At 36.4% G+C, this 18,544-nt stretch overlaps 3 protein-coding genes across 3 annotated transcripts; 1 reads left to right on the plus strand and 2 right to left on the minus strand.

Annotated features, from left to right (window-relative positions):
• Window positions 1-213: 213 nt before the first annotated feature.
• LOC108338228 (uncharacterized) lies at window positions 214-7,222 on the minus strand. Its single transcript, XM_017574987.2, has 8 exons — window positions 6,994-7,222; window positions 6,800-6,905; window positions 4,686-6,658; window positions 2,846-4,176; window positions 2,545-2,675; window positions 1,691-2,436; window positions 1,248-1,360; window positions 214-753 (listed from the first exon to the last, which is right to left on the minus strand). The coding sequence occupies exons 1-8, from the start codon at window positions 7,057-7,059 to the stop codon at window positions 468-470; spliced, it is 4,752 nt and encodes a 1,583-aa protein (XP_017430476.1). The 5' UTR covers window positions 7,060-7,222; the 3' UTR covers window positions 214-467.
• A 917-nt stretch (window positions 7,223-8,139) lies between these two features.
• On the plus strand, window positions 8,140-10,910 carry LOC108337224 (pentatricopeptide repeat-containing protein At5g16860). The gene has a single exon (XM_017573704.2). The coding sequence runs from the start codon at window positions 8,196-8,198 to the stop codon at window positions 10,755-10,757; it is 2,562 nt and encodes an 853-aa protein (XP_017429193.1). The 5' UTR covers window positions 8,140-8,195; the 3' UTR covers window positions 10,758-10,910.
• Window positions 10,911-13,289: 2,379 nt separating this feature from the next.
• Window positions 13,290-17,598, minus strand: LOC108337773 (putative pentatricopeptide repeat-containing protein At1g74580). The gene is made up of 3 exons (XM_017574363.2): window positions 15,068-17,598; window positions 14,778-14,961; window positions 13,290-13,514 (listed from the first exon to the last, which is right to left on the minus strand). Exon 1 carries the CDS (start codon window positions 17,447-17,449, stop codon window positions 15,143-15,145), a length of 2,307 nt encoding a protein of 768 aa, XP_017429852.1. The 5' UTR covers window positions 17,450-17,598; the 3' UTR covers window positions 13,290-13,514; window positions 14,778-14,961; window positions 15,068-15,142.
• Window positions 17,599-18,544: the final 946 nt, after the last annotated feature.

Below are 18,544 nucleotides of genomic sequence, written 5' to 3' on the forward strand. Positions count from 1 at the left end.
TTTAAATGACCAGCTCTTTTCAATGAGCCAGGAAACCTATTGTCAAAAGATTAAATTATCATCAGATAAAATACTTCATTTAAAAAAGCATTAAATTTAATAGATTTAAATTGTTTCATCCAACCATCTATGGATCATTGTATTTGATTATCTACATAAATCCATTCCGTTCGATGTTTAACATAAGAATCATCAAGGTGATAAGATTCATGCTTGCAAGAGGTCAACCAGTTTCACTATAAAAGAAATTTACAAGTTTACAGCTCAAAAGATATATGTACAAAATTTCAGAAACAAGCAGAACAACGACATACAAGCCAAGTTGAAGGCTCTCAAAAATATTGAATCAACGCCATCTAATCTTCCATAACCGGTTCATCCATAAAACTTCTCCAAGAGCGTTGTCAATTACATCAATTGGCTCGGAAATCCAATTTCAATTCATGTCAAAACTGCTGATAAAATTTTTACTTGTTATATACATCAAATAGCAATTTCTGTTGATCTTTACTCAGCCCAGAGAACCACTTCCTCAAAATTTCAGTGTTAGATATAGAATAAGCTGAAAGATTGATGTTGGAATGAAAAAGGGTTTCAAAATCAAGAGGAAGAAGACCAAACAGAGCACTGGCAGTGGCAAATTGAAGAAAAAGGTCTGCTTTCATGGAATAGGAGCGAGAAAAATAAGCAAACAAAAAACATCTCAAGTTTCTAACACCTTGATCTTCAAATCCACCAACATCAACTCCATTCCTGAAATTTATAACATTTATCACTTAGAACACAAACAATATTATGTAAAAGCATTCTTTGTTAAAACAAATACGATCAAATAATATTTTAATGTCGAAAATCAAGAGAAATCAAATAATTTGTATCTTGAAGCCTAACATTGTGTATGGACAAGGGATTTTTAAAATTTCAAGAAATTAAAATGCGTGGCAATAGAATTGCTTCTAATAGAATTATCTTAATTTTCTAAATCTTTTGTTTGGATAGAATAATTAAAATATTTTACAAAAAGTGGGATTTAGTGTTCAATTAAAAATCATTACTTCCTTTAGACAACTCTAAATGATCTTAATTGTAAGAGGTTCTGTTTATCTTGATAAGCCATTCATCTATCTTCTCAATTTCTCACTCTTATGAAACATACATATATCCTCTATTCATACAAACATATGTATCATATTATGCATGAATGATTGGTCACAACAACAATATCAAAGCAAAATAGATCAATTTACCTTCCAAGCTGACCTAGAAGAACAATTATACGAATAGCGAAGTTCTCATCCACACATGAGTCGAGTATATGCAGCAGATGAGGAACAAGTTTCATATCAGCCCAGTGCCAGCTCTGTATTAGAAAAAGAAACATCAAATCAGGAGGATTGATTATGATGAAACCACCTAAATAATAATATGAGAAGTCAAGAACAGTATAGCTCTTAACCACGCAAAAAATTGGCCTTGGCAACAAGTCACTTATTTCAGCAAATGATAGTGAATAACATGAATGACACGCATTCAAGAAACATTTTCATTGTCAATTTCACATCGTACTATTAATCAGGATGGCATCAACTCTAAAAGAATTTCACTAATTTCAGGAAGGTAAATTTCTCCATAAATTTAGAACTTGATAAAAAAGAATTTATAAATCAAGGGTCAATAATGAGAATAATACCATTTTATTTGCTACCAGTTCCACAAGTGACAGGACATCACTCAGGCAACAACAGTCGACAGTTTTACGGGCGTCAGGTTGAGGTGCAGAAATCAAGCATTTTTCCGAACAGGGCTTGTCAATTGCACATTGAACAGACATGAATCTAGATTCTGAAGAATGTACTCGTTTTATCTCCTCCAACAGCAAGCTTGCAACTGCATCAATGGATTCGGCACCTTCCAAGAATGGGCATTTAACATCCATACACAATTCAGCATGCAGCTGATTTATTGAAGGAAGACAGGCAGTAGCAACAGATAGGCTCCCATCCTCAAGAAACATAATTAGAGACTTCAAAACTGTCACCGTTAAACCAAAATTATTTTTGTTGAAAAACTTATCTCCACCCAGATAAGAAAAAATATGGAGAATAGTCAACACCATCAGAGAATCCAACTTGCTCGATCGAAGAATATGATAAGAAGCATCACAGATAAATCCAACATAATCCGTTGCAGCACATACTGATGATAATATAATACTTGCTGCCACCAATTGTTCACTCGAAGCTGCATCAGATGATACCTCCTCATTAACACAACTCAGAAAATCATTGGCTCTCAAGTCAGAAGACAGAGTTTCAGCATCTACTCTATTGTTTACTATAACTTTTCCCTCTATAAGAAAATCTTCAATGAGGTGAAGCAGCTCATACAAAGAATAATTCTCTACAAACAGGATTCTCGTCTCTGCATCGGTCATAACTGAGGAAAAAGATGTGAACTTCGTCAAAATTAAATTCAAGTTTAATGAAGAGCAAATAACAGGATATATATATATTAAAAGATTATTTTACTGTTGACCAAATGAACCTGTGCAAATATGTTCATAATAAGATCGCAAGCACTGGAATGATTTCCCATCCAAGAGTCTCCCAAACGTCTTTGTTGTCGTTATGGAAAAATTGAACAGCATAAGTGTTAATAGCACCGAAACCCTCTCCCTGAGAAATTAAAAAGTAATAATAATAAAATTAATATCAACACCACCATTTGTCTACAGTTAAATGAACTGTTTTTTTGTCTCAACAAGGAAAGTAAAATACTGAAGCAAACTATAGAAGGTGTTCAACAGCATTGCCTCATACTATCAAAAACAGAACGAGACACTTACTTCTGTGTGAGCTTTTCTTCCATTTTAAGTGCAGTTAATATGTTACTAAACGCCCAGCTTGTTTGAGTAGACAAATTGCACTGAGCTATACATTTTTTTGTAGCAGTAAGTATCCTTGATATGATATTATTGTCCATAATATTTGAAAAGACGACACAAAATTCAGGAAGCTTATTGTTTAAAGATCCAATTCCATCCTCCACTGGAAAAGCAGTCCTTGAATTTTCTGTGTTCACATGTAAATTACAAGAAACTCCACAATCATCATATTTTTGTGCACTAGAAATTAATTCAACATCAGAGGAAGGTGAAATGAGCAGGTCTGTTCTTGAACTCAACACATTCTCTGGAAGTGATTTATGTTGAGAGGGAATCATCAAAGTATCCTCGTCAAATATTTCATGAAATTCAATTTCAGGAAGAGAGGGAGACAAGGGAAAATCCATTGCTTTTCTATAGCATTCCTCACTGAAAGCATTTTCTAATTCTAATAATTTCATATAATTTTCATCAGGCACCTTATCAATATTAATTAAGGTATCAAAATTATTTGCAACATCACATATTCTCTCCCCACATGCTTGAGTGATTTCTAAAGAATGTGGAGGAGGGCAGGAAGTGTGTCTACAGACATTTGCATCATCATAGACCTCACTGTTGGTCTCTGCTGTTGCTTTTTTCTCGTCCCTGTTAACCCAAGGTATGATGTCCACTTTTTCCCTTCGAGATTTCTTTCTCTTCTTGTGGGCCCTTTTATTATCTTCCTGTACATTATTAGGATTATGAAGCACTGCTTTTCCTCCTAAGCATTCGCCAAGTTTTCTATACAACAAACCATGAAAATCAGAGAGTTTCTCAGATGACAAATTTGCAATATATTCAACTGTATCATGCATTCTTTTCCTCTTCTTGTGGTGCACATCAATAGATTTATCAGATGGGTTGCACATGTTTTGTTTAGCATTAAAGATCTCCTGGGTCAATTGTGCTGAGGCAGTAACTGGAAAAATGCTTGCATCCTGTGAGCCCATCAACTGTCCATCAGAAAAAGATTCTGTACTGGAATTTACAGCAGAACTCTGTAACTTTGTTCGGTTGGATCCTCTAACAAGAGGCTCCAATTTAGAACCAATACCTGTGATAGATTCGGAACAATTTCCACCAGGAGTGAGGTGTGGAGTGCTATTCTTCCTCAATGGATCACTTGCATCCACCGTTGTGCAGCAAGGCTCCAAAACCTCATTATCAAATTGGCCACGCATCGCAGACAAATTTAGCTTGCCAATTTGTCTAATGACATTTGAATTCTGCATGTCTAGTATATTCTCATGCTGCAAAAGTGATCATCCAACAAAGATAAAAATAGTTAAGTCAGGCATATACAAGAAAAACATGGAATAAAAAAGAGAGCCAAGAAAAGAAATTTAAAACAAATCCCAATTATATGAATTCAGACACGTAACCAAGTACATCCGCAACTACTAAACAATTATTTAGTGCTGATACATAATATAACAACACAAATAATTATGTCTTGCTTTAAGAGGATACTGAAAACCCTCATTTCCCTAAGTTAATTAATATGTTAGCACTACTGTTATATGATCATAAAACCAAATATTGCAATAATTTAGGGGACAACCAACCAATAAGCTCATAAACAATTGTCCATAACATAAGTAGTCCAACACTTTAATCTGCATATGAGAGTAGTCCAGTATGAGATCATTGGCTTCAAAAGTTGCATGATTTCAACCAGTAGATGAGATAAAAATTTGGCAAAAAACAAAAACACTCAAACATTACACATAACCGTAAACAATTTGCCACTGAAACCAACCTTTGTTTGTTCACGCTTAGTTCCAGCAACAGGTGAAAAGGATGCATCAAGCATATCAACATGATGTAGAAATTGAATGAAATTGATCTTGAGACGTCCTAATTCATTCCGTAAAATGTCATACCGACTTGCTTCTAACTTATATTTTTGCCTGATATGCTTTGCTCGTAGCTTTTCAAGCTTTAGTTTGTTCTTCAAAAGCTTCATTTTTGTACTTTCAGCTTTAACCTTGCTGTGAGTAGCCATTTCAACAGGCTTTGCCAAGGATGAGAGTTCAAGGATCTTCTGTTTAAAATCCTCAATTGTCTTCTTATCCTCTTCTAACTGCCGAGACATCTGATCAGTAAGACATTTCTCTTTCATGAACTTGTTCCAGTTATCCTCAGCAAGTGCCTTCTGCTCCTCTAGTTTAACCATCTCTGAATCTGCACGCCTTTTTTCCTTGTCGACCTTTTGTTTTTCTACCTCTAACATTTCATTTGCTCTTGCCAACGCTGAATCAGCCTTTCTTTTTTCTGCTAATAGTTTGCTCTTATCAGCTTCAAACTTTTTGGTTGCCTCTTTAAACATAGATATCTCAGACACCAACTTCGTTTTTGCTTCATTAACCTGTTTCTCCAATTGACCAATTTGAGTCCTATACTTCTCTGCCTCAACTCTGGCAATCTCTCCCTTTTCAGCAGCCTTCTTCTTTTCTCCTTCTAGTAACTTGCATGCTGCAGAAGCTTTCTTCCTATCAGAATCAGCCATTCTCTTCTTCTCCTCTACAAGCTCCTTCAATCTACAGATTTCCTTTTCATTTTCAGCAACTTTATTTTTCTCTTCTCCAAGTAGCTTGCAAACTTCATTGTCTTTCTTCCTCTCAGAATCATCCCTTCTCTTCTCTGCCTCGATAAACTCCTTCAATCTACCTATTTCCTTTTCCTTTTCAGCAACCTTATTCCTTTCTTCTCCAAGTAACTTGCAAAGTTCATTGTCTTTCTTCCTCTCAGAATCATCCCTTCTGTTCTCTGCCTTGATAAACTCCTTCAATCCACTAATCTCCTTTTCCTTTTCAGCAACCTTATTTTTCTCTTCCCCAAGTAACTTGCAAACTTCATTGACTTTCTTCCTCTCAGAATCATTCCTTCTCTTCTCTGCCTCAATAAACTCCTTCAATTTACCTATTTCCTTTTCCTTTTCAGCAACCTTGTTCTTTTCTACTTCAAGTAACTTGCAAAGTTCATCATTGTCTTTCTTCCTCTCAGAATCACTTCTCTTCTCTGCCTCGATAAACTCCTTCAATCTACTAATCTCCTTTTCCTTTTCAGAAACCTTATTCTTCTCTTCTCCAAGTAACTTCCAAAGTTCATTGTCTTTCTTCCTCTCAGAATCATCCCTTCTCTTCTCTGCCTCAATAAGCTCCTTCAATCTACTAATCTCCTTTTCCTTTTCAAAAACCTTATTCTTCTCTTCTCCAAGTAACTTCCATACTTCAGCGTCTTTATTCCTCTCAGAATCATCCCTCCTCTTTTCTGCCTCTATAAGCTTCTTCAGTCGACTGATTTCATTTTCCTTTTCAGCAGCCTTCTTCTTCTCTTCTCCTACCAAATTGTAGGCTTCAGCAGCTTTCTTACTCTCAGAACTAGCCCTTCTCTTCTCCACATCTAAAAGCCCTTTCAACCTACCGATTTCATTTTCCTTTTCAGCAGCCTTATTCTTCTCATCTTCTAGCAATTTGCAAGCTTCGGCAGCTTTCTTGCTCTCAGAATCAGCCCTTCCCTTCTCCACCTCTAGCAGCTCTTTCAATCTACCAATTTCCTTTATCCTATCCGTTTGAAAGGTCCCGTTCTCATCCCCACGGCCGCTGAACCCCTGCTGTGTTGTGGGAGTATCAATCTGAGGCTCAAAGCTGGAAGTTTCACTCCCTAAGGGTACCTTAGCAGCAGTAAATTCCCCCAATTTATCCCCTCCTTCAACTTTGGCCCCACATGCTGCAGAGAATAACATCACATCACATCAATACCATATTCAACATTCACTCAAACAAACTAAGCCAATAAAATATGCATACTACGAACATAACCAGATAATGCCTGATACCCCAAATCTTAGAAATATAAAATATTAGTTACCGTTGCTGCTGCGGGACTGGATTTCGTTGATTTTGATTTCCAGAACCTTGACGGCTTGTCGCAGAGCATTGCGCGATTCTTGCACCTTCGAGTATTTCTTCTTCCACTGCGTATAAAAAGAGAAAGAAGATATACGGTTAAAATCTAAAGTGTAGCTATAAAAGTTGGACATGCGTAAAAGGAAGAGGTATTACGTGGTCACAACAGGGATTTGTGGAACCAGATTTTAGTGTCTGATCGCGATTCATTGACAATGTCATATTTGCAATGCAGTGAAATGCAACGAACGACGCTAAGAACCGGTGACGGAGGTGACGGCGGTGACGGAGGTAACGGTTGTGACGGTGGCGAAGTAAACCCTAAACCCCATCACAGTGCTTCAATATTGAATCTGCAGAGTTGAATTCACTCTTATTAGTGTGAATTTTGGGTTGCAATTAAAAATACAAGGAAAAACAAATAATAGAGAAATTCACTTTTAAATCTTAATAATAAAAAATAAACAAAAATACTCATTCATTTTGGCCATCGAACAAAAAATGGATAAAAAAAGCATGTCCTCGAAAATAAATTACAAAATCCATAATTTTAATTCTTCTTTTCTATTTAATAGGTCATACTATTTTGTAAGTCTAATAAAATTAATTTAATATGTTAATTTTAATTTATTTTGTAAAAATGTTATCATAATATTAATTTTTGCTATTGATAGAAATTAAAATCAAGACTGATTGATTATAAATATATTTATAATAACTCACTTTTTTTTCAATTAAGTGAACTATTGTCTAATTAATAAATTAGATATATTTTTAAAAATATAACCGGTGAAATGGTTGTGACTAAATAAAATATCATATTTATAATATGATAACAACGAAATTATATTCTTTGTTTGATATTTGTATTGATTATAATGACTAAAATTTATAAAAGTTATACCAAATATGACGCATTTGAATAAATGTTAATTGTACAATTTTGCAGTAAAGGTGAAAAAAATATCAAATTTAAATTGAAATAAAATACATTAAATACTTTGGGGATGGAAGATAGTTAAAAAGGAAAATTTAATTCAGAATACTTTATATAATTAATTTATTAATTGGCTAAGTAAATATTAATTGATCGATATTTAGCTAGTTTATGAATATTTTTCATTTTTTGGATTATGATGTTATGTATATATATAAAGTAAAATTAAGTAGTGGAAATTGTAATTGAAATTGGTAAATAAAATTTTGGAAAAAGATTCCTCATCATTTTTTTGATAATTTTATTTTATATTAATAAATAATTCATCAAAATGAAAAACTTTAATAGTAAATCATATAATACAGAGAGAAAGTGTTCCTATGTTTGGTTGGATTTTGGTTGAGAAGTCTGTGAGAGATTCATGTGTAAGCAACTGTTGAATACCAAGGTGTTGTTTTCATTGTCACCATTCTCCAACAGCATTCGCTTCTTCTCTTCTGTGGCTTCTTCAACTGCAACCATCACAATCACACCTTCAATCTTGAAACAATGCAACTCTTTAACCCAGGCCAAAGTGTGGCATCAGCAGAGCATCGTGCAGGGCGTTCTGCATTTGGTGACCGACCTAATCGGAGCATACATGACTTGCAATTCCACTGCCGCCGCCATTCAGCTTCTAGAGCGCCTCCCTCCATCGCCGTCTTCCGTTTTCTGGTGGAACCAACTCATAAGGCGCGCCCTTCATCTTGGAACCCCTCGCCAAGTTTTCGCTCTTTTTCTTCGGATGAAGTCACTGGGGTGGACCCCTGACCACTATACCTTCCCTTTTGTCTTCAAAGTTTGTCCCTTTCTCTCCCTCGGTGCTTCCCTACATGCTACCGTCGCACGATCTGGCTTTGCCTCCAATGTGTTCGTTAGCAATGCGCTGGTCTCCATGTATGGAAAGTGCGGAGCCCTCACCCATGCACAACATGTGTTCGATGATTTGTGTCAGCAGGGTGTTCAGGACTTGGTGTCGTGGAATTCTATTGTGTCTGCTTATATGGGGGCGTGCGATTTAAAGACTTCACTTTTGTTGTTTCGTAAAATGACTAGAGTGAATTTGATGTCCCCAGATGTGATCAGCCTTGTTAACGTACTTCCTGCTTGTGGTTCCTTGGCTGCCTTGCTGCATGGCAGAGAGGTTCATGGGTTTGCTATCAGAAGCGGGTTGGTGGATGATGTTTTTGTGGGAAATGCTGTGGTTGATATGTATGCTAAGTGTGGGGAGGTGGAGGAGGCCAATAAGGTTTTCCAGAGGATGGTGTTTAAAGATGTTGTTTCATGGAACGCCATGGTGACTGGCTACTCTCAAGCTGGCAGGTTGGGACATGCTCTTTCTTTGTTTGAGAGGATGCGGGAGGAAGACATTGAGCTAGATGTCGTGACTTGGACGGCTGTTATCACAGGTTATGCGCAGCGAGGACAGGGTTGTGAAGCTTTGGATGTGTTTAGGCAGATGTGCAGTTGTTGTTCTCGTCCGAATGCGGTCACTCTCGTCTCATTGCTTTCAGCTTGTGCCTCTGTTGGGGCATTGCTCCATGGGAAAGAAACTCATTGTTATGCAATCAAATTTATTCTCGGATTAGATGGACCTGATCCTGGGGACGATGATTTGAAGGTGATTAATGGTCTCATTGACATGTATGCTAAATGCCAAAACACAGAGGTGGCTAGAAAAATGTTTGATTCAGTGTCTTCAAAAGATAGAGATGTGGTTACCTGGACTGTGATGATTGGTGGGTATGCCCAACATGGTGATGCCAATCATGCTCTACAGCTTTTCTCCGAAATGTTTTATGAGTCTACAAAGCCTAATGATTTCACTTTATCATGTGCCCTTGTGGCCTGTGCTCGTTTGGCAGCATTGAGGTTTGGAAGGCAAATCCATGCTTATGTGTTGCGCAATTGCTATGGTTCTGTTATGATGTTTGTGGCTAATTGTCTTATAGACATGTATTCCAAATGTGGAGATGTCGATACCGCTCAGATGGTTTTTGACAACATGCCACATAGAAATGCTGTCTCTTGGACGTCTTTAATGACTGGATACGGCATGCATGGGCGCGGTGAAGATGCTGTCCGGGTTTTTGATGAGATGAGGAAAGTGTCTCTGGTGCCTGATGGCATAACTTTTCTTGTTTTGCTTTATGCTTGTAGTCATTCGGGAATGGTGGATCAGGGTATTGATTTCTTTAATAGAATGAGGAAGGAATTTGGGGTAGATCCTGGACCAGAGCATTATGCTTGCATGGTTGATCTGTGGGGCCGCGCTGGTCGGTTAGGAGAAGCTATGAAGCTCATTGATGAAATGCCAATGGAACCAACCCCAGTAGTGTGGGTGGCCTTGCTCAGTGCTTGTCGGTTACATTCGAATGTGGAAGTTGGGGAACTTGCGGCAAAGCGTTTGTCAGAATTGGAATCAGGGAATGATGGATCATACACGTTGCTTTCAAACATATACGCCAATGCCAGTCGCTGGAAAGACGTAGCTAGGATTAGATATATGATGAAACGTAGTGGAATCAAGAAAAGACCGGGTTGCAGCTGGGTGCAAGGAAGGAAAGGCGTTGCAACCTTTTTTGTTGGAGACAGATCTCACTCACAGTCTCAACAGATATATGAAACACTTGCAGACTTGATTCACCGCATTAAAGCCATAGGATATGTTCCTCAGACAAGTTTTGCTCTCCATGATGTTGATGATGAAGAAAAGGGTGATCTGCTTTTTGAACATAGTGAGAAGTTGGCTCTTGCCTATGCCATTCTAACGTTACCGCCGGCTGCACCCATTCGAATAACCAAGAATTTGCGGATCTGTGGTGATTGCCACACTGCCATAACCTACATATCCAAGATTATTGAAAATGAGATCATACTGAGAGATTCAAGTCGCTTCCATCATTTCAGAAAAGGATCCTGCTCATGTAAAGGCTACTGGTGACAACGGAATCAACCCAATCCGTTTAATTTATGACATTTTTGCTACACTAATGAGAAATGTACAATGATCCTTTATGTAATTAGAAGGGAACTATTAGAATCAGCCTAACAGTAGAAAATTTAGTAATTTATATATATTCTTACATTGTAATTTTATCGTCGCCATTACACACAAAAATCTGTTTTTCGAACTTCTTTCCAAGATAATCACAGTAGCCTTTGTGATTTGGATTTTTTGTTTAATAGATGTCAGGGTTGTGTATTGAGATGGAAATTTTGATGTAAAGTGAAATATAAACAATATTAAAAAAAATCAAAGAAACTAATTTTGTTAGAAGGAATATGAAATTCAAGAAAAATTATATAAGAATAAATGGAGAAACACAAAATCAGAACTGATTTCTGTAGTGTAAATGCAATTTGTAAGATTATTTTCATTCCAATAAATATTGCAATTCATTGTCAGGGACTGATAGTGCGTATATCAACGTGAGAAATTATGGATTTTATGTTTTTACGGAGGCATTGCCTCTTAAACCTGACCAGCTATCATTATAATGTGTGTTCCATGAAAAACTTGTGTCAGGTGAGTTGAAAGACTAAAGAACATCGAAGCACATGTAAAAGGGGAAAATACAAAAATTAAAATGAACACTCAAACTAAAAAACTATGCGTAAGGTAAAAAGTACTGCAACTTATATTTCACAACTCCAAAGAAAATCATTGGAAACGTCCTTTATTACCATAATAAATATCAATGAAATTATTTTTTTATCTTTTAGAACTCAAGTTGACGAAAGCTTGTTCGTTGCCCAGTCTGTCAAATACGATGGAAATGACTCCGGTGCGGCGTGCGTATACAAGAAAATGGAGTAACAACTAAGCTCCCAAATATGGATTGCAAGAATTAAATAAGAGATGATAATTAATACTTGCTATAAGCAACTAACCATTACAGAAACAAGGTCACCTATTATAATTTACAGTCATTTGCTGTTGATCTATATGTAGACCTTGCTATAAGCAAGTATAAGCAAATCACTATATCTCAACCATTAATGTGAAGTATAAGATTGCTGGACCAATTCAAACACAAGAAATTTTGTAGCATAGAATTCTGCCACCACAATTTTTCAACTAACATTCCTTACACGGGAGAATGTCCTAGTAGTGAAAATACCCCATTGATGCCATGCCATTTCTGGACCTTCTCAACTCTTGTTGACTCACATAATTGTCACAAGAGTTGCCAGAGGCAGAAAGTTTGTGACCAGGGGCAGAAGTAGAAGGACTAACACCTTTCCCAATTTGCTGCACTTCCAGTGGAGATAGTATTTTATGTGCCACACATTGTTCACAACCCCTGCAAAATTATTAAATGTAACTGCTTCTGTGCAGAATCAGGAATCAGATAAATCTAAATTGAAGTATTAAACTTTCTAGTCAGGAATCAACTCATTCATTGGCTAAATGTTGATCGAAATGGAAACATAACAAATTATGCAATTTTCGTTTGCTATAAATAAATGTCAAACGTCATACGGATAAGGATCTTCAGGAAAAGTAGAAGAGCCAGAGAGGATAATTTGTATATGATTAAGGACTATACACTCAACTTTGTAATGATTCTTAACACAGCTTTCATACTGTTCATACAAAACAAAAAATTAGACCAACCAAGGTTGACTAAAATTTAAATATTACAACAGTAATACTACGTTTAAGACTAGAAATAAATTTGACCAAACAAGCTATAAGAGTTCATCTTGTTAATTTTAAGAGGACAAGGTGTTAGGGGCTAGGGGCTCATCACAAGCACAGAATCCAAGCCAACCAAGTAAGGATGTGACGGTATGCAATAAGACAGAAGTAGAAATAGCACAGCCACCTTATTCATGCATACCCTAATGTAACAAAATTACTGCTTAGAAACCTATGCCCTGCTGCCAATGCTACTCCAATTAATGCTTTGCATGATATAAAGAAAGATCACAGTTTTATCGAATATGCAAGACCATCATCAGAGCAGTGTTTCTTTACCAGTAACTATGTGCAACAGCATAAAGTGGACGTAGAAATGTAGATACACGAACCATAAAAAATTTATATTGAAAACTTCACAACAACAAACCATGAAATGTGTGCAAATTTCCATTCATTATCATGAACATCTCCGGCTATTAGTTCTCGAGCAGGAGGCTGCTGTGAGTAATCCTGAGAAACAAATTAAAGAAACATATAAAAGACAATATCACTAAGTTAATATGACTTCCATGAGGAGGGGAAGACTTTTTCAGCAGCTCTTCGAGGAAAATAAAATCCTCCATGAGTGCTGGGTATCACTTGTAGTAAATGTTTTGCAGGAGTATCGGTTGGTTGCTTGCTGGGATTGCTCAATTCAGCACGCAGAAGATACACCACCTTTTGCTCTTGCTACAAAATCAATAATGTCAACATATGCTACAAAAATTAAAAATAAAAATAGATCAAGGTGGCAAATAATAGAAAAAGTACAGAACTTAGAGGTTGCAGTCACTTTCACATATACTTCTGCTTCAGCATCAGGATGCATGATTTAAAGGTTCGGAGTGCAAGCCCGTTAAAATGTTCCAGATGTACATTTAATCTGAAGTTCTGAACTATTTATGTTATCCTTACGTGCACTTTCACTTTTTCAAGCTAACAGATAAGTTGCCGTAGCAAGTTAGGGTAACTAGGAATATGTGCATCTACTTCCCTGTTGGTTGAAGCGGCAACCTGCAAAATCAGCATCTACATTTGTCAAATGATTTAAAAACAAATATAAATGAAATACACGAGAAGCAATCAGTTATATGGAAATTTTAAATGCAACAATAGTTTAGGAAAGACAGTCATTAGGCTGGAATCCCCTCCTCCTCAGGGGCAAAAATATAAACTAAAATTAATCATGATGATACGCCAAAGAGTTCTCTGTCTGTTTTTCACTCTAACTTTTAGCATAGCAAGTATACAAGAGATTCATACCATGATTATCAGGCTGACCAAGGATCAGATTTTCTATCACTGAAACCATAATGTCAATTTCTATTTAAAATTTAACAAAATGTGGCTATGCTCACTTCAAACTCAAGCAATACCACATCACTAAAGTGGTACCAGCAGCAACAACAGAAAGCCTAAATCAAAAGATTAGGGAAACATATTTGTTTTTTCCTTCACTTAATTAGCCCATCCTGTCTCCTTCCAGGCTGAATGACTAAAACACTAAACCCTGAAGTCTGCTAACATGTAACTTACAGCTTACAATCCCGCTTAGATTATAAGGGTATACTAAATGAGTTCTAATTTTTGTACTTCTGATTTTCATGAGCATTGCAGCTTCCCCAAATATCCTCAAAATGCTACAAAATTAAGAATTGTTCAATAAAACCCAACTTACAGATACAAGCAGAATTACTAACCTGCTCATTGTGACCTTGGGGAAAGTAGACTACTAAATGACTTCCAACAGGAAGTAGAAAAACCAGAGGGCCAGCACATGCATGCCAAGGGTCGGTATTCAAACATTTTTTTCTCTCCTAAAAATCATCTACTATGAATACACATGAAGTAAATCATTTCACACAAGTCAATAGTCTAGTCTACAAGTGGCACATCAGTAATCAGCACATTAGATCCACCGCATATATACCAATGAAAATAACATACCACGATCCGAACTCCAACAACACAAACAAGCAGGCAAACAGAATAACCACACGTATATAGAAACACAACTAAACCTTAGTCACCCAAAACTTAAAAATCATTAACAGGTAAACAGAAAAACCAACCATAAATAGTTTTGACAAACACTTGTTTACCATAATACATGCATGTTTGCTTGTATATTTACTCATGAACTACATTAGGACACTAAAAGTTAGCCTGCAACATGAAAATGAAGAGTGAACATAAGGATAACAACAGTTATTCTTCAATATAGAAAATTCTACACTACACACAGTACATCTCAATCAAAAGTTGAAAGGAGCTTACCTTTCGATATTCAAGAATGACTTGTATTTTAACTTCCATGTTACAAATCAAAAGATAATGCTGCGAAAATTAGCAGCTATCTTTCTCCATTGGTTGTCGAGGACTTGAGTATGTGGATGAGCATCATTACTCCTCATTCTTCAAATGCACTTCTGAATGTAAAATATGGCTTGAAGACTCATATCTGGTAGGTTAGCATTGCGAAATTCAGTATCATAATAGTAGACATCTACTGGAAGCTCCAAATACCTTTGCAAGTTAGAACTGAGCATAGGGTCATGAATGATTACCTTCCAAAGATATTATCCATGGGCAGAGTCATGAATGATCACTTTCAAAAGATATTATCTTCTATCAAAAGCTGGTCACTTGGCCCCTCGATGAAGAGAATTCGCAGTTGGGAGTCTTTTCTTGGGTATCTTTCTATCTCTAATACCATCATGGAGTAGTTCGTAAGTGTGATAAGTTATGTGACCCTTTTTCAACAAATCTTCTACAAGAATCTTAGGCGCCGCTACCACCTTTTTATCAGCTTCAAAAATTGTATTTACAGTATTTGGAATGATGCCCTTTTGTACCATACAGTGGATGATACTAACTGCTTCTGGAACCTTGTCCTTTGCACACAGACAATTTAAAACCCGTCCAAATGTTGTCAATGATGGTGTAAACCCCTTTTCAATATTTTCCAAAAGAAAATTGTATCCTTGAGAAATATTTCCCATTTTGCAAAAGCCATCTATGACAACCCGATAGGTATAGTTGTCTGGGTCACAGCCATTGCCCTTCATCTTAGAGAAGAGCTTCATGGCCATAATCATGTTGAGTTGTTCAGAAAATGCACTGATTATGATGTTATATGTTGCGGTTGTATGGCAAACATCATATTGTTTTTCCATCCTTCTAAATAACCGGTAAGCACCATCCAGATCCCCAATCTTACAGAACCCAGTGATCAATGTGCCAAAACTAACAACATCAGGTTTCAAACCCTTGCTTTTCATTTCCCCAAGCAAATCTACAGCTTCACTTACTTTCTTAGCTTTACAAAGGCTCTCTACAATAATGTTATACGTAACTATGTTTGGAGCACATCCCTTCTCCTCCATAGCCTTGAAAATCTCCATTACTTCTTCAGATTTTGCAGCCTTGCAAAGCCCATTCAGCAAAGTGTTGTATGTGATAACATCGGGAGTCATGCCCAGACTCCACATTCTATTTACTACCTCAGTTGCATTGTCTAACTTCATCTGTTTACAATAGCCATCGATCAAAGTATTATAGGTAAATATGTCCGGGAGGCACCCTTTGGCAATAGCATCATCTACAAGATGAGTAGCATCAGACACACAACCCATCTTGCACAAGCCATTTATAACTAAATTATAAGTCCATATATTGGGTTGACAACCATTTTCCGACATCTCATTCATCAATTGCAAAGCGGGTAAAATAAGACCCTGCTGAGACAACCCTTTAATCAAGGTATTGTAAACAACAACGCTCGGCCTCAAACCTTTTCCCAGTCCATCCTTAAAGACAGCCATGGCTTGATCAGGGTCACCGTCCCGGCAAAACCCATTAATTAGGGAACAATAAGTAAACTCATCAGGTTTAAAACCCCTAAAAATTGCATCCTTCAGCACCCTATTTGCACATTGCACCATCCCCTTCTTGCAGTACCCATCAATAATACTATTATAGGTAAAAGCATCAGGCTCAAATCCATCATTCACCATTTTCCGCAAGTAATCTTCTGCCTCCACAACCCACGAATTCCTACACAGACCACATATCAATATATTATAAGTGACGACATCAAGACTCAATCCCTCCCTCAACACACTATCCAACAACCTAACAGCACGGTCAAGAGCCCCTTCCCTACAAAGCCCTTGAACAAAAATATTAAATGTGAACAAATTGGGACAAACCCCCCTCTTCAAAGCCTTGCCGAGAAGCTTCTCACTTTCAGAAACAAGACCTTTTTTGCAAAGGACATGCAAAAGTTTATTAAACGTGACAACATCGGGGCACAAACACCGCGCAAGCATTTCATCAAACAGAACACTCGCATCAGCATGGTCACCAGAATTATACAGCCCAGCAACGACAGTGCAATAGGCGACAGCATTGAAATCACACCCAAGTTCAGGCATGTTTCGAAGGAGTCTGAGAGCAGCGTGAGGCCTGGAAGTTCTGCAGAAGGACTTGATCCTTACGGTGTAGGTGTACACATCAGATTCCACCCCTCTGTCTCTCATCCTCATGTATACTTTGTGGGCTTGGTCATGGTAACCGTACTCCACCAAAATGTTCATGATGGCGTTGTAGGAGTGAACGGAGGGGTCGCAGTTGTAGAAGTCCATGCGTTCGAAGGTGTCCACTGCTTCCTGAACCTTCCCCTTCCTACCATAGTTTTTCATGGCCTCGATGTACGCGCCTTCCAGAAGCGCGTTGTTGACGTACTCTCTCATTTCCGAAAGCACCTTCTCCATCTCCTCGAACTCGCCGTGATGGCCCAGCTTCTGCACCATGCACTTGTACGTTAGCAGCGTGTGCTTGAAGCCAGACTCCTTTTTCGCCGAGTTGAACATTTCCAGCGCTTTCAGAGGGTCCTTTTGGGCTTTCACCACCGCCGCAACGTGCTTCGGAAGCAGTACACGATTCATCTCAAAATCAACAAGAAGAAGAAGAAGAAGAAGGGTGCCTCTCACATGGATTCAGGATTTCGACGTTTTCAATGTCTATACAGAGAGAGGGTTTGGTTCCACCATTAAAAGCAGAAAACTTTGAGTTTTCTGGTTATTCTGGCTTTGGCTCTGAGAATGGTACGAGAAAGATGATGAAGAAAATATATGGTTTTTAATTTCAAAATAAAAATAATTAATTAAGTTAAAAAAATATTAGAGTTGTATTGTAAATTATTAATTGATTAGCCTTTCTTTAAACTGAAAAAAATCTTATATTTTATGTTTAGGCTTAATACAAAATAATCAAAGTAATTTTGATAAAATTAAGAAGAATCATTTTGAACATAACCAACAAAATTAAGAAACAAATTGGTATTAAACCTATCATTTATAACTTTTGAAAAAATTTGGATTTTTTTTCTTTTATCATAGAAAAATCTAACAATTCAACGTATTACACAACAAATCATAATATTTTAACATCACACATATCAAAACTCAGCATATAACATTATATTTAAATTTAAAACTAATTTTACTTATTTAGAAAACATTTTTAACTCAAAACTGTTCTAAAACTTTAGTTTCATGGGTGTTCTAATTACTTACACCTATCATATTACAAATTTGAACATAGTATTACGATCACGTCAAAATAAATATCAACTTTAAACTATTTCAAGTAATATATATGGATTTTAGAATTATGCATAATATTAAATATTAAATAAAACAAAAATTAAACTTATCTACTTGAGATTCTGATCTCAAAATTATAAAAAGGCAAAAAAGTTCTATACAAAAATGTGTTTATATAAAACAAAACTCAATTAACATCAAATTTATTTATTGTTAAATTTTTTATAAATAAAATGATCAAATGTCATTATTAAAATTATTACCACTTTTAAACTATTTTTAAATCTTTAAATAAACTTTAAAGTTTCGAGTTAAAAAATTAATTAGGAAATAAGAAGAAGAAAAATTACACTAAAAGAGGAAAAAGTAAAAAAATATATATCATTAATTTATTCCATGTGATAAAATAAAATAAATTAATTAATTGAATAATAT

The sequence above is a fragment of the Vigna angularis genome, chromosome 7, assembly GCF_016808095.1.
Source record: "Vigna angularis cultivar LongXiaoDou No.4 chromosome 7, ASM1680809v1, whole genome shotgun sequence".
NCBI classification, from domain to species: Eukaryota; Viridiplantae; Streptophyta; class Magnoliopsida; order Fabales; family Fabaceae; genus Vigna; species Vigna angularis.

What these genes read in the sequence shown, in the direction of transcription:
- LOC108338228 (XM_017574987.2), bottom strand. Translation starts at nt 7,059, where the DNA reads ATGACATTGTCAATGAATCGCGATCAGACACTAAAATCTGGTTCCACA. An exon ending in CAAATCCCTGTTGTGACCAC is followed by an intron (nt 6,906 to 6,993) that starts GTAATACCTCTT and finishes TTTTATACGCAG; the next exon opens with TGGAAGAAGAAATACTCGAA. An exon ending in AACTGGTAGCAAATAAAATG is followed by an intron (nt 1,361 to 1,690) that starts GTATTATTCTCA and finishes TTTCTAATACAG; the next exon opens with AGCTGGCACTGGGCTGATAT.
- LOC108337224 (XM_017573704.2), top strand. Translation starts at nt 8,196, where the DNA reads ATGTGTAAGCAACTGTTGAATACCAAGGTGTTGTTTTCATTGTCACCA.
- LOC108337773 (XM_017574363.2), bottom strand. Translation starts at nt 17,449, where the DNA reads ATGAATCGTGTACTGCTTCCGAAGCACGTTGCGGCGGTGGTGAAAGCC.